Raw genomic sequence first — 16,045 nt, 5'->3', positions numbered from 1 at the left:
AATTTCTAACTGGCTATCACCTGAATATTGATTTTTTAATATAAATTTATTTATTTATTTATTTTATTGGCTGCGTTGGGTCTCTTTTTTGCTGTGCGTGGGCTTTCTTTTAGTTCCAGTGAGTGGGGGCTACTCTTTGTTGTGGTGCGTGGGCTCCTCATTGCCGTAGCCTCTCTTGTTGCAGAGCACGGGCTCTAGGTGCGTGGGCTTCAGCAGTTGCAGCAATAGTTGTGGTTCAAGGGCTCTAAAGTGCAGGCTCAATAGTTGTGACGCACAGGCTTAGTTGCTCTGCGGCATGTGGGATCTTCCTGGAGCAGGGATCGAACCCGTGTCCCCTGCACTGGCAGGTGGGTTCTTAACCACTGCGCCACCTAGGAAGCCCCTGAATACTGATTTTTGTACATAATATTTCCTATCTTGTAAAACTTTTAGTCAACTCCTTGAGTAGAAACAATCATGTGGGACTTCCTAGGTGGCGCAGTGGTTAAGAATCCTCCTGCCAATGCAGGGGACAAGGGTTCGATCCCTGCTCCAGGAAGATCCCACGTGCCGCGGAGCAACTAAGCCCGTGCGCCACAACTATTGAGCCTGTGTGCCGCAACTACTGAAGCCCATGCTCTGCAACAAGAGAAGCCACCGAAATGAGGAGCCCATGCACCACAATGAAGAGTAGCCCCCGCTTGCTGCCACTAGAGAAAGCCCATGTACAGCAACGAAAACTGAACACAGCCAATCAATCAATCAATCAATAAAAGAAAAAAAGAAAAGAAAAAACCATGAATCACTAACAAAAACTGCAATTTGGTCTCCTCCCTTATAATTTTTACACCACTTATTTCTTAATTGTTTTTTGTATTATAGTATGCCTAGAACAATGGCAAATAGTGATAATAGTGTGGTCATCTTTATTTACTTTATTCCCAGCTTTAATAAAATGCTAGTATTTTACCATTAAACAAGACACTGGCTTTTCTTTTGAGACTTTCACACTTTCCCATTTTTAAATATTTTTACATTTTTTATGTTAGTATTCATCTTTACTTCAGTAAAGAGTGTTTTTTAAAATCAGAAATAATCTAATATGGTCAAAAATAATTCATCAATTGGAATTCACTTATTTAGCCATTCATTTAAGATTTTCCAATTTGGGTCACCTGGGTTGTTTGTGATTTTTCAAAATTACTAACAATGCTGCACAGCGTATCACTGTGCCTAAGAAAGTGGTTGTAACTTTTTCTGCTTTCAGACTTCCTCTGAAAAGAGAGCTACGCTGAGAACTACCAGAACAAAGACTGCTTGTGCTTCACTTGTCGAACACACGTCTCTCTCTACTGCTCTGGCCTGCGTGGTGTTCTCAGCGTTGGTCCTGGAGCGCATGCCTGCTGCCTCTTGTTGTCAGGAGCCGTGTTCCAGCTTTGCCTGGAAATACAGGAGTCGGGGGTGTGGTGGGGTCTGGATGTGGCTTCCGGGCCCTGGACCTGCACAAGAGGCTGTTCTGCCCCAAACCTGGTCTATAGACCCTGAGCAGCTAATTATGGAAGCAGCCCCACAGGGACGTGTGCCCCTACTCTGCAGCCCCCGAAGTCCCAACGTTACATGAAAAATCAGTGGGGAAATCTCATCCTACTCCCTAGTTAAAAATACGCTGTTACTGAGTTAAACTGTTTAAAATCCACCTATGTAATACCAGTTTGCCACTTCACGTCAGAGAATTCTTGCTGAAAATTCCCCCACAGTCCCTGAAAACCATCAATTTTTTGATGCCTCATCCATCAGTCTATTTGTTTCCCGGTTCAATATGTGCAGAAGCAGCCTCACCAAACTTCTTGAGGAAAAAAGACCTGTCATTGTGCCATTAATTATTACAAAACGCAGGAAGCTAGCCAGAGACGTGGGCAGAGCTCATACTCCATTACCCTCTCTCCTAGGGAGGGCAGACCTACCCAGACCCTGAATGCCCTGTCCAGCCTGAGTACTGAAAAGGCGTAAAGTTGGTCTACGCCAGCCTGGGCTAGCTGCTCTGAGGGAGCAGGTTCGGGAGAAAAAGGGCACCACGTTCCTGACTTCAGATATATGGGGACAATGGTAGAACCACAGGGCATAAATGAATCCAGAAACAGTATCCCAGAGAGTCCACGTAACAGAGGATCAGGATGAACGGGGAGGAACAGGAGGACAGAACTCCTCTTTGGTCAGTAACTACTGCTGTAGAAATGAACAGAATATTTAAGAGTCAGGAGGAAAGAAGCAATCAGGCCACTTGGCCGCTCCGGAGAGAGATGGAGACTGCTCCCCAATAGCCATGAAAGACTGCTCTGTTTTTTTTCTTTTCTTTTCTAAGTTGAACTAAAATTAGCATCACAAAAGTTATTTTAACCATGATAAACTGTACAATTCAGTGGTTTTTAGTATATTCACAATGTTGTACAACTGTCATCACTATGTAATTCCAGGACATTTCCATCACCCCCAAGAGAAACCCTACACCTACTCATCCCATTCCCTCTCCCTGCAGCCCCTAGCAACCACTAATCTACGCCGTCTCTACAGATTTCCCTATTTTGGGACATGTCACACAAATACAGGCATATAATATGTGGCCTTTTGTGTATGACTTCTTTTACTTAGCATAATGTTTTTAAGATCCATCCACATTGTAGTATGTGCATCAGTACTTCATTCCTTTTCACGGCTGAATCATATTCTATGGTCTGTTCTTGAATACACAACAAACGTACTTCTGAAACCCACTAGCACAGCAGAAAGCAAAGCTACATACACTCAGTTCTCGTTGGTGTGGGTGCTCCCTGAGAACCGATGGAATGAAGGTGACAATACCTTTCACGATACTGTTCATAGTTTTAATTCTGAGGATCCTGGATCAAGTTCTTTGGTTGTAAATTCACAGCAATTCTGTGAATAACGTGGGAATACCAAAATCTCACTTTTAAACATCAGGAGCCAACCTAAGCAGTATGTTGCATAAAAAGCCTTTATTAACAAAGCCAGGGAAATGCTGGCCCAGGCTCAGAAAGGAGACTGGCAGGAAGAGGCAGGAAAAGAAACAAATCATGTTCAATGAGGCTGTTCCTGCTTGAGATCCTGTTAAAACTACTAGGTGACTTTGGAGAGTTACATGAAGCTGAAAAGCTGCTTATCCCGAGGACTGATCAATTCAGCAATAATTAAAATCCTTGCGTGGCAGAGTGGGTTTATCCTGTCCACCAGTTCTCACGGGAAAGGCCAATCTACCCGGCCCCACATACCCATTAAGCAAATGAAGGGTGTAACCTGCATCCGCGAGATAAGTGCTATGCGCTTTCCAAAGGCCAACGTGTAGGTGTCTAATACGGTTTGTTACTACGTCAACAGGAAGATGATAAAAGCAGCAAACGTCTACGAAGACAGAGCCACACTGTGATCAAGTATGACACCTGGTGGCGGACTAAGAAGAGAAATAAATACCTTCACTCTTCAAAGATGTCACATCATAAAATGCAACAGAGAATAACGAGGTGCTGGGACTTCCCTGGTGGTCCAGTGGGTAAGACTCCACCCTCCTAAAGCAGGGGGCCCAGGTTTGATCTCTGGTCAGGGAACTAGATCCTGCATGCATCTTGCAACTAAGACCCAGTGCAGCCAAAACAAATAAATAAATATTTTCAAAAACTAAAAAAAAAAAAAGGCAGAAAATAAGATGCCATTTTTTGACCCACAAATTAGTAAATGATTTTTTTTTTTTAAGATCGTAACATGTCATGGAGGATTCTGGAGAAGAAGAATAAAGGTGATATGTTGGTACTACCTTTCTACACGGCAATTAAACTCTGCTATCAAAAACCTAAAACCTAGAATTTCACATTCCCTTTAAGTCAGTAATTCCACTGCTAAGTTTATCTTAATGAAATTATCACAGATGTGTGCCAAGATTTAGCTCCCAATATGCCCATCACGGAAGTGCTTATAATACCATGAAATGGGAAACAATGTCAACATTCAAAAAAAGAGTAGTAGTTCATAAATTAGGACACATCCATATATTTAAAAATCTTTTGCTACATATTAACAGGGAAAGAGATACATCACTTATTGTTTGCAAGAAAAGAACACACTTTATATAAATATATTGGTTTATAAGAGAAAAAAAAGCATCCCCCACAAAATTATACCAACCTGTGAATAAGGCAATCTCTGATGCAGTACAATTATGGTGGAACTTTCATTTTCTACCTAGTTCCTTCTGTGTTGAAAACAAATTGAACCAATCTATTTTTTAATTTAGGTGGAAAAATTCACAGAGCCAGCCAGATGGAAAGCACAGGAATTGACCACAATGGTACTTCAAACACCAAAGAAAAGGTAAGACCCTTCTGTACCCCACATCCAGAGTATGAAAAGCCTGAGCCCTCGAGCCACTGCTGGTCCCCTGTTCTCAGGAGCTGCTGACAAGCTCATCACCCACAGAGACTGTTTCAAACCTTCACACTCTTTAAAGTTCCCTTCCCCACTCCTGCCCCCTCCACTCTCAGCAGATGACCCCACTTCCATGCGTCTCAGGGAGAAAGAGACCAGGCCAAAGTCTCCTTCTGCCCCTTTATTTCTCCCTCCTACCACTCCTTACCTCAGGGGGTGCATGAGGACAGAAGCCTGAGTTTGTCTGACTTTCTCCTTTCCCTTTGACCTTCACTGAACTGACTGGGTTCAGACCCTTGTCCTCCTCCCCACAATATGACAATAGCCCTGATCTCCATTCTATCCCTCTTGCTTCACCGACAACCCCTAATCCTGTCCCTACACACAACTCCCCCTGTTTAGATTAAGGTCAAGTCCAAGTTCCTAACATGACCCTCAGGGCCCTTCAGGATCTGGATCTTGCCTACCCTTCAGGCCTAATTTCCTGCTAAGCTCCCACAAAATACAAGCACCTGTCAGGTGCCAAATATGCTATGCCCCCCAAATCCTTTCCAGTGTCTTTTCAGAAGCTGTTTTCCTGGTTTGGAACAAACGAGCTTAGACCCTCCCAGCCCTAGGAAACTCCTACTCATCCTTCTAGAATCTAGACCAGTGGTTCTCAACCAGGGGCTACTTTGCCCTTCTAGGGACATTTAGAAATGTCTGGAAACATTTTTGTTTGTCACAATGCTGACAACAGTAGGGGAAATGCTACTGACATCTAGTGGATAGAGATCAGGGTCGCTGTTAAACACCCCACAATGCACAGGACGGCCCCTACAACAAAGAATTACCCAGCCCAAAATGTCAGCAGTGAAGAGGCGGAGAAGCCCTGATCTAGATCCCATTTTCTGAGAAAACCTAACTAGCCTGTCCCCCCCACAATAAGTGCCATGCTCTGTTGTCAGGTCTACCTTAAAACCCCCAATATACCTCTATTTTAGCATTTATCTCGCTGTGTGGTAAGTTCTGATTTATTTGTCTGTCTGCTCCATTAAATTATAATTGCTTCAAAAGCAGACCACCTTTTTCATCTGTATATCTCCAGTGTGTAACAAAAGAGCTCATTCACTGTTTTGTAATTAAATTTTAAATAACTTACATTTAATGATGAATAAATGAGAGAAAAGAGAGAAAGCACTTATTCTCTTGGCTCTACCACAAAAATCCTTTAAAAATTACACAAATAATACCTACTTGCTGCAGAAACATTAGGAAATAGAGATAAGCAAGAAGAAAAAACAAATGGAAAAGCAATTCTTTGAATAGGCAGAGGCACCATCTAAAGACAGAAGAGGTAAACCCCACAAAGCAAATCCGAGAGCTTGGAAAGGCAGTGCTAGGATTTTTGCAGTACAAATCCCGGTATGTACTCTCTACTTACTTGAGAACAGCAATCTCTTGAACAGTTATGGCCCTTTTATCTTTGGTTCCCATGTAGGAGAATATGTTCGGCTTGACTCTGATAAGACAAAAACAAAATCATCTGAAGTCGCATACCACTAGGAAATCACGCTTCTAATAATTTAAGATTTGAAATAAATATACTTAAAATCGTAATGGAATACGAGGAGAGCGCGAAAGGAGAAACTTTATTTAAAAATATACCCAGGAAATGTAAATTGATACAGCCACTATGGAGAACAGTATGGAGGTTCCTTGAAAAACTAGAGTTACCATATGACCCAGCAATCCCACTACTGGGCATATACCCAGAGAACACCATCATTCAAAAAGACACACGCACTCCAATGTTCACTGCAGCACTATTTACAATAGCCAGGACATGGAAGCAACCGAAATGTCCATCAACAGATGAATCGATAAAGAAGATGTGGTACATACACACAATGGAATATTACTCAGCTGTAAAAAGCAATGAAACTGGGACATTTTTAGAGGCATGGATGGACCTAGAGACTGTCATACAGAGTGAAGTGAGTCATAGAGAGAAAAACAAATATCGTATATCAACACATATGCGGAATATAGAAAAATGGCGCAAATCAATCGGTTTGCAAGGCAGAAATGAGACACAGATGTAGAGAACAAACATACAGACACCAAGTGGGGAAAGTGGGGAGGGTTGGGGGGGGGAATGAATTGGGAGATTGGGATTGCCATACATACATTACTAATAAGAAAAAAAATACCAAATTGTACACTCTAAATATATGCAGTTTATTGTCTGTTAACTGTATCTCAATAAAAGTTCTTAAAAATATATATATACACACACACACACACCCCCAGGAAAATACAAATTAGTGTGCAACCTAAGAAAGTAAATGATGCCTGAACAATCCCCTCCTTAGCTATGTGTGACTTGGAATGTTTGTACTAGCCAGCAACAGAGAAGGAAGTAATGCACTTCTTGTTGATTACATGCAATTCATTAATTGCATAACTGTGAAGGTAAAGAAAAATCCATTCTAGATATATTACGTACCACTTCAAAAATTTTATATCTTCAATTTCAAAAAAGGTAATATTAATGTGAACTTTCCATAAATACATGCTATTTCTTTGTATAAAAGCCAAATGCTAAAACAGGGATTGGAATAGTTTTAATATGAAGATATAAGTAAACTAGTTAACTAAGAAGAATTATAAAAACTGCTTCACGGGAATGGGAGAGAAACGGGAAGGATTTTTTGAACTCTGAGCAATCCCAGCTCTAGATCTCAGAGATGTGCCCTCCCCAACTTTCTACTCTCCCTGGATCAGGTATAGACAAGGCATGAGAGAGACCTAGCAACTAGAATAAAATAAAATGCTACTTCAAATGGTACTATGTCCTATGGGCTGAACTGTGCTCCTTTAAAATTCCTATGTTGAGGCTCTGACCTGCCAGTACCTCAAAACGCAACTGTACTTGGAGATAGAGCCTTTAAAGAGGTGATTAAAATGAGGCCTTCATCCAATTAGACTTGTGTCCTAATATAAGGAGAGGAAACCTGGACACACAGAGAGACTCTGGGACACAGACAGACTCAGAGGAGGTGGCCATCTGCAAGCCAAGGAAAGGCCTCAGAAAAAAACCAAACCTGCCAACACTCTGAGCTTGGGGCTTTCAGCCTCCAGACTGTGGGAAAATGAATTTCTGTTATCTAAGCCACCCAGTCTGTGGTATCTTGTCAAGGCAACCACAGCAAACTAACACACTACATACTGTGTTTAAACCGGGTTAAATATATATCAGAAAGGAAATTTCCATGCATACAGATTTGCTATAGTACCTGTACCCATTTCTAAAGATAAAATGGCACCTGGCCCATCCTCAAAGCCCCACACTCTACTGTATTTGCGTTCCTGTGAGAAAATCTGACTGGTCTCAGGTTTCCAATCTAGTCGATCTCCTAGAGGTAAGAGCTTAGGGTTTAGTAGCAGACCTCTGCAACCATATCAAAGTGTAGGCTTGCAGGGAAGAAACTTAATTTTTATTTTCAGCTGGGTGCACTAGTAACTCTCAACTATATTTACTTACAGAATTTTCATTTTGAATCACTGGTAACTGCAAGGAGGTTTAAAAAAAATAATTCAGCTACTGTCTAAGAAAACTATAACTGGGAATTCCCTGGTGGTCCAGTGGTTAGGACTCAGTGCTTTCACTGCTGTGGCCCAGGTTCAACTCCCAGTCAGGAAACTAGGATCCTGCAAGCTGTACCGTACAGCCAAAAAAAAACACCACCCCCCCCCCCCCCCCCCACAAAAACTAAAAACACACTATAACTGGGAGGCACATTTGCTACCTGCGTGCCTATTTTCCCACTCCTTTTTCATCAGCATGGAAAGAGGAAAATATATTTCTGTGTTTTGATTTTGTATGGGCATAAGAACAAGATACTAACCTTAAATATTTGGACAGCAGATTAATAGCATCCATGGTGTCTTTGTTTTCCTTGTACAATACGAAGTGACAGTAACTTCCCCTAGATTTTGGCCAAGAATGTTTTCTTGGATCTTAAAAAAAAAAAAAAAATTGTTATATATACCATAATCAAAGTTAGCAAGTTTTTTCTTATGAAACCCTATAAGATCATTTTTGCTAGAGATGATCTAGCAAAGGTTTTGTAGAGAACCTTGGAGAGAGAAATTAGATCTAGTCTGACAAGAAATACAGGTTAAGTGGTTATAGCTGTGTGGACTATAGTTATTAAACTTTTTGTAACTGGATATTTATCTGCCTGTAGCTAAACTCAAAATCGAGAAATGCAGGTTGTGTGACAAATGACTAAACCTAACCAGCAATCTCACGCAGAGAAACACAGAGGGGTCCACCACTCCCCAGTGGCTTACTTGACAAGCATGAGTCTGAAAGGGGGGCCGCCTGGCTCTCCAGAACATACAAAGGCCAGAGGGAAACAGCAGTCACGGCGGAACCTACAAGCCTTGCCTCGTACCCCCACTCAGGTGTTCACATAACAGGCTGGATGCCTTTGCAGGGATGGGGATAAAGCCTGTGAGGAGCTGCCTCAGTGACACATTTACATTTCCCAAAGGCCACTCCCATTACAGAAGATTAGCTAATAGTAGATCTTTACAAAAGTCTATCAGACAGAGAGAGCAGCTGGCGTTCAATACCTAATTGTCATTCTTGGGGGAAGAGGAGACTTTAAAAATTAAGCCAGGTTAAATGCTAATTTCTGAGCCACTGTTACTTCGCTTGCTCAACTTCTTAGAAACTGACAAACATTTCGAGACTCTGGAGAATCCGACTTTTAAAACTGTTTTTGTTTAAATTTTTTATTTATTTATTTATTGGCTGCATTGGTCTTCACTGCTGCACACGTGCTTTCTCTAGTTGCGGCAAGCAGGGGCCACTCTTCATTGTGATGCATGTGCTCCTCATTTTGGCGGCTTCTCTTGTTGCAGAGCATGGGCTCTAGGCGTGTGGGCTTCTGTAGTTGTGGCTCATGGGCTCCAGAGCGCAGGCTCAATAGTTGTGGTGCACAAGCTTAGCTGCTCCTCGGCATGTGGGATCTTCCCTGACGCAGGGATTGAACCCGTGTCCCCTGCATTGGCAGGAGGATTCTTAACCACTGAGCCACCTAGGAAGTCCCTAAAACTGTTCTTTTAACGAACATTTAAATTACACTACCATCTAGAAACATGTATTTAAACGATATTAAGATTTAGACTTCAGTTGCCCAAAGGGTGTTCTGAAAAATCAACATTTTGGGAAAAATGTGTAAGCCACAAACACACTTTCCAGATGTTGTACAATAATGTTTTTGAGTCTTATTGACACACGGCTGCAGCTGTTATTTGAAATCATCTAGTCCACTTGATTTCTGTAACTCTATGAAAGAAAGACTGTGAAAAAATACTTCATACGATCCCCAGAAAAGAGTCTTCTCCTTTTAAAAATGTTCCTTTGTCCCTAAAATAATCCTTTAGCATAACTCATGAACCCTTCCTCTTAAAAGACCCAAGAAATTTCTGATACTAAAGTTACTTGTACACCTGCCTTTGTTCAGGCAAAAAGTACTGCTTCATAGGTGAGTGATATAAGCAATGTGAAGAACAAACTGACCAGTAAGCCATCTTGGAAAACTGCTGCAGCATGTACGCTTAAAGTATTACAGGAAAAGCACTACAAGTATTTCTTTGGCTCTCTGTGAATTTCTCATAACTCATCCTCAGAAAATTGTGAACAGGGACATTACTTTTGGTTTTCCTTCCAGATCCCTACATTTAAGCAAAATTGTCTATACTTAGCACTTGTGACAAAAATCATTGGCATTTCATTTTACCTACATGAAACACCAACCGCTCTTACCTGCTGCAGTTCTGACCTCTGTCCAAATGCACAGCATAAAGAGCACAAGAGAGCAGTATTTAATTTATAATAATAGTAAAGTGCTTTAGAGGTGAACATGCAAATGATCGCATGGGAAGTTTCTACCAAGGACTCCTACAGTGCCTGGCGGTTATGTGGTGGGTTAACAGCCATTTAGACATTAACGATGGAATGTCGCAGAGGCAAACAGTGAACAAGCAGAAAACTCACCAACAGGTCCAAGGCTCCCTGTCTCAGTCCCCTCACAGTGTCCTAGCCACTCATCCTCAAAAGTTGCACTGTCTGTGCCCACAGGATGCAGCAAAAGGTGTAAGACTGGATGCAAAATGCCTCCCCATCCAGATTTTTCTTAAATATGGGAGGACACGTACCAAAACACCATTTGTGATTCTCTTTTGGTTGTGAGGCTGCAAGTAATGATTGCTTTGCATTGCACTTTTCTGTGTTTTATGAGTGTCCCGCACTGTTTTTTTTTTTATTTGAAAAAAAAATGTGAAAAAATTATTATGGAAAACAGTTCTCAAAATGATAGATTAAAAGAGATTTAAGAGACTCACCCATGGGAGATTGGGATTGCCATATACACATTACTAATGAGAAAAAAATATCAAACGGTATACTTTAAATATATGCAGTGTATTGTATGTCAATTGTATCTCAATAAAAGTTCTTTAAAAAAAAAGCAGCCAGGAATGCAAAAAAAAAAAAAGAGAGAGAGACTTACCCATGGAATGCAATGTTCTGACCTTATTTGTATCATGATTTAAACAAGTCATCTGTATGCAAAAGGCATTTTTGAGACAATCAAGGAAAAACTGAACATGCACTGGGTATGAGATATTAAGAAATTATTGTTGATTTTGTGGGGATGTGATAACGGTTTAGGGTTTTAGTTCTTATCTGTCAGATACACACTGAAGTACTCATGAGTGAAATGAAGTATTACATAGAATTTTCTTTAAAAACACTGCAACAAAGGAAAAAAACGTGGGAGGAATAGGTAAAACAAAACAACAGAATGTTACTAATATTGAAGATGGTTGATGGGTACAAAGAGGTACAATATACTATTTCCTTTATTTGTCTGTGTGTTTGAAAATGTCCCTAATAAAAAGTTTTTAAAATATTTGTGATAAAAGTTGATAAAGTGTAGCTACATTTTCCTCTAACTACTCTTTCAGGACATTCACAATTGACTACAGTGGCAAGAAATAAATGAAACCACAAGACTAAAAAACTAAATGCTATTATACCTTAAGAGAAACCATGACAACCGACATGAGTTTGGCTCACAACCATGCATCTTTTATTAGCAAATCCAAGCAGTGAGCATGCATTCAATTATCTCCTCTGCAAATAACAGATAGAGGGGTTCTTTTTCCAAGTGCACTCTGTACACAAACTAGTAATAAGCATATGCATTGATTAATTGGGAATGTTTTAAATAATGGACAATCAGTGAGTCTCAACTTATTTGGGGCAGGTTGTTTGACTTTATAAAACTCCAAATCCTTGGAATGCTAGGTAGCAGAGATAGTAGCTTTACAATTTCAGTGAATTTGAAATAACTTTCAAACATTTTTGAGACACTCTGATTTAAAATGCAAATGCAAACAATTCTCAGGCTAGGAAGCAACCTTCTGATGGTCTGATATGGCAGCCCCAGGAACGGAGAAACAGAAACCAGATAAAAAAAGAAAACCACGTTCAGGAAGATTCATGTATTGAGCACAGAGATCCTCATGAATAAAGAAGGAAAAATGTTTGTAGCTCGAGAAAGATGACACGATGGGTAGCATGCGGAACATTCTTTCCTTCTTATTCAAGGCCATCTCCCCTGCTGCACTCCTGCACACCTGCCCTGCAGCTTCCTCAGGGGTCCTGCTCCAGCCATCATCACCACCCTTCCTCCAGTAGCTCTTCCCCTTCAGCATTCAGGGCTCTTGCATTTTAAAAGTCAACGCTACATCTCCCTCTCCTTAACCATGTTCCTTTCCTTTCTCCTTCTCTTTATGGTGTATTTATCGTCTTCCATCTCAACCTACTGTGTAAACTGGTTTCCAAGCATTCCACTAAAACTGTTCTGGCAGAGATACCGATGATCTCCATGTTGCTAAAAACTGGTGGACATGTTTCAGAGTTCTTATCCTGCTGGAACTGTCTGTAGTATTTCCCACTGCTAACCACTCTGTCATTGAAATCCCTCTTCCTATGGATTGCATAACACCAGTCTCTCCCAGAAATTTAACTTTGTCTCTGTGGATTCTTAGATCCAGGTATGCCTCCTGGAAACCATTCATTTCACACCATATGGAGAATCTCTACATGTTACATGGCAAAAAAAATTTTTTTAAACTTAAATCTTTAAAAAGTTTTTTGGGGATGTATACTATCTCAAAATATAAGTTAATTTACCTGAGTACATGGTTTATGACAATTATAAGATATTTTCAGATAAATACCATATGATTGCTTTGGTAAGTGAATGAATGTGCCCTATCAGACTGGATTAACACACCAAAATAACGTCTGAGTTAAAACAGTTGGTAATTTGTGTTTGGCCACCATGATTTAGAATCTACCACACCTGTTTCAGGATGCATAGCTGTATTTGAGGTAAAGAGTATTGCAAATCTGCTAGATAATGCATGACCCACCAATAACAATTTATGTTAGGGTCTGGTAGTAAGGGAGCTCTAAGAACATTCTAATTTAGCTTTGCAATGAAGCTTTAAAAGTTAATCCAATGCTTGGGGAGGTGGCCCAGGAGGATGAGTTGTCACTGGTACTGGGTTCTGTTTGCAGAGGCACCAATAATGTCTCCAGACACCAGCTCTCCCTACTTTTCAAATGCTGCTTATTTTAGGCCACTCCCAGCTTGCAGGGGGGTGGGAGGGGGCAGGTGACCCTATCTGCAGAAGATGCTCACAGGCTCGCAGGTGCCCATCTGGGTTCATGAAGAGGTGGGCAGGAACACGTGGACGGCAGACCTCTAGTCCATCCCTGACTAAACGCCACAGCCTCTCAAGCCCAAGAAGCTGAGATCTCCATCCAAGCACTGATTCAAATGGACTTGCCATCAAGCTTCTTTTTACAGTGAGAAATTCATATGTTACTAAAGATGTGAGAAGGAAAATGGGGAGGGGTGGTTCATGTCACACAGAGCTCAGCATCTCACTTGGAAAATCTTAAGGAAATTTTTTATTTGGAGAAAGAAAAAAGGTGGCTGTGGAATAAGCACAGAAAATGTAGATAAAGACAGAACATGAGAGATCTAGTACCACTCACTTGAGGGGCCAACTGTACTGGCCTGGCCACCTTGGCCTGCAAATGCCAACATCACAAAAATGCTTAGGTCATCCTCTAAGAAAGAACGGTCATCTTCACGAAGCAACAAGTCAAAAAAAATACAAAAAAAAAAAAAATTGCCTTTTCCAATCTCCCTCCTCGTGACCACAGTTGTCAGAATGAGCCGCTGCCTCTTCCTCTTGCCTTTGCAAGAGGGTGGCTGACCAATGAGGATTGCCTCTCTACAAGGAACATCGCCCTAGCAGCCCTTCTCAATCTGGGCTCCTCGAGAGAATGAAGACTGACTGCACCAAGGCAATTGCCTTATGTAGGAAGTCACTTTCTCTCTTCCACAGCTAGATGAGTTACCACCTACACGCCAACAGTGGGAGAATAGAAAAAACAGCCACTCAGATCATTTCCCACTGGGCTTAATCTGCCTGGACAACCCAGGCTGCAAAAAAGCTGTCAAGGTAATATTTTATTCTGTGACTCAGATATCGAAGAAACATTTAGTGCCCAAGCCATTAGACTGCGGACTGAGAAGTGATTCACAACTCGTGCCCTCCATTATTACAGGTCATGATAAAAATAAAAATAATTAGCAATATTTCTATATGATCAAATAAGGTACAACAAAGTAAGTATTTATTGAATTCCCACTCAGACCTATGCTGGGGCCTAGGGCTGTGTTGTCTAATATTAGCAGGTACAACCCACATGTGGCTACTAATCCCTTGAAATGTGATTGGTCCAAACTGACATATGCCATAAATGTAAATATACACTGAATTTGAAAGGTTTAATATCAATGATATAAAATATTTAATATGTAATTTTTCATGAATTATATGCTAGAATTATAATTTTTCTGTATACTTGTTTAAATAATTAGCAAAGTTAATTAAAAAACAAAAACCAAAAAAGACCAATAACAACAAAAAAAACCTTCTTGTGCCCTCAAGCAGCCCCAGGACACATCATTTCACAGCCCTTGCCCTCTGTGATATCCGCTGAGACGTGACCTCCAGCCTCCACCCATTCCTCCCTACTGCTCAAGGCTGCTCACTTCTACATCGCAAACCAGACCTGCTGATTTGCCGACCTGATTTTTCTCAGGCGCGGCTAAATCTTGTTTCTCTTCCCATTTTTCTCACACCCTCTTCTTTCACTAGAACCATGGCTATAGACAATTAAGGCCTCAGCCACTCACAGCATTAACCTAAGAGAATACTGACAAAGCACTGATAGTTTGAACAGTCTTTTGTTATATAACAATCGTCAAGTTTTACTCCAACAAATATACCTAGAAATAACTCTTCACTAACAGGGGTCATCAATGATAGAGGAGAAGGTGAGGAAACAATTTTTCCTTCTGTAATTTTCATTAAAATTTTATCTGCTGATTTGACAAGTAAAAGAAGAAAAATTATCCAATTTTTCTTAAGATTATATGCAAACAGATATTGTCATGGCTGTTGAAAACAGAACATAAATAGCAACAGGATTCACAGACAACACACTCACTTCAAATGAATGATACTCCACGAAAAGATGGGCTTGGGTGAAGGAGTGGTTTTCTATATATTCATGTTTCCTATGTGTAGTGAAGAAGGTACTCACGGTTGGAAAGCAGCAGCATTTTCAATATAGGGACTTTGCAGAGTATGCCACCGAGATAGGTGACAGCAGTTTTTGTTCATCTGAAAGCTTTCTTACCTCTATTAAGAGCACAGGATGAGCAATATCCTCCCATTTTCTTCTTGAATTGCCACTCAGCCTGCTCTGCTCTTCAGGGAACATATCAAATTCCTAAGACTCTCTCTCAGGCACCACTATCATTTCAGCAAATCCATACTCACATATAAGACCTACTGCCCTCTTACCAGACACAGTCTGCAGGATTGCTCTGGCATCTGAAAGGATATTATTCACCTACTTTGAAGGAACGACATGATCAATGTCCTTCTCCGAACAACTGCAAAATGACCCTTGAACATGAACAGGCAGGGAGAACAAGGAGACAGAAGAAATGCCAGGTCACTAGCACACTTACTTGCCAGAGCCTTTTTTCCAGCTGCATGATAGGCTACGATGTATTTCTTCCCCTCTCTATCTTCTGTTTTTGTCTCTAATCCTGGAAACAGAGATTTAATCGCTTGATGGATGACGGTTCTTTTCTCTTTGGTGTCCTCAATCACCTATTAAAAACACAGATAATGATACTTCTAATTTAACAAACATTAAATAAGGAAATAATACTAAGGAACTAGTAAAAACACTACACATCTTAATAATGATGTGAAGCAACCAGAATACAGGGGTGTGAGTTCAGAAGTCTTTTTTAATTAATTTTTATTTTTTTATTGAAGTATCATTGATTTACAGTGTTTCAGGTGTACAGCAAAGTGATTCAGTTATACAAATATACATATTCTTTTTCAGCTTCTTTTCCATTATGATTTGTTACAAGATATTCAATATAGTTTCCTGTGCTCTACA

General features: G+C 40.6%; 1 protein-coding gene across 3 annotated transcripts in view; it reads right to left on the bottom strand.

Moving 5' to 3' along the window:
- PUS7 (pseudouridine synthase 7) overlaps window positions 1-16,045 on the bottom strand; it is a 104,827-nt gene that overhangs the window by 26,635 nt on the left and 62,147 nt on the right. For all 3 annotated transcript variants that reach the window (XM_057732340.1, XM_057732339.1, XM_057732338.1), the window contains exons 5-7: window positions 15,600-15,744; window positions 8,304-8,415; window positions 5,837-5,914 (exon numbers count right to left, since the gene is read on the bottom strand). In XM_057732340.1, coding sequence (XP_057588323.1) covers window positions 5,837-5,914; window positions 8,304-8,415; window positions 15,600-15,744 — 335 coding nt within the window. The remainder of the gene's footprint in view (window positions 1-5,836; window positions 5,915-8,303; window positions 8,416-15,599; window positions 15,745-16,045) is intronic.

The sequence above is a fragment of the Hippopotamus amphibius genome, chromosome 4, assembly GCF_030028045.1.
Source record: "Hippopotamus amphibius kiboko isolate mHipAmp2 chromosome 4, mHipAmp2.hap2, whole genome shotgun sequence".
Lineage (NCBI taxonomy): Eukaryota > Metazoa > Chordata > Mammalia > Artiodactyla > Hippopotamidae > Hippopotamus > Hippopotamus amphibius.
The sequence above is the reverse complement of the archived record's forward strand: the minus strand, read 5'-3'. Positions and strand labels throughout refer to the sequence as shown.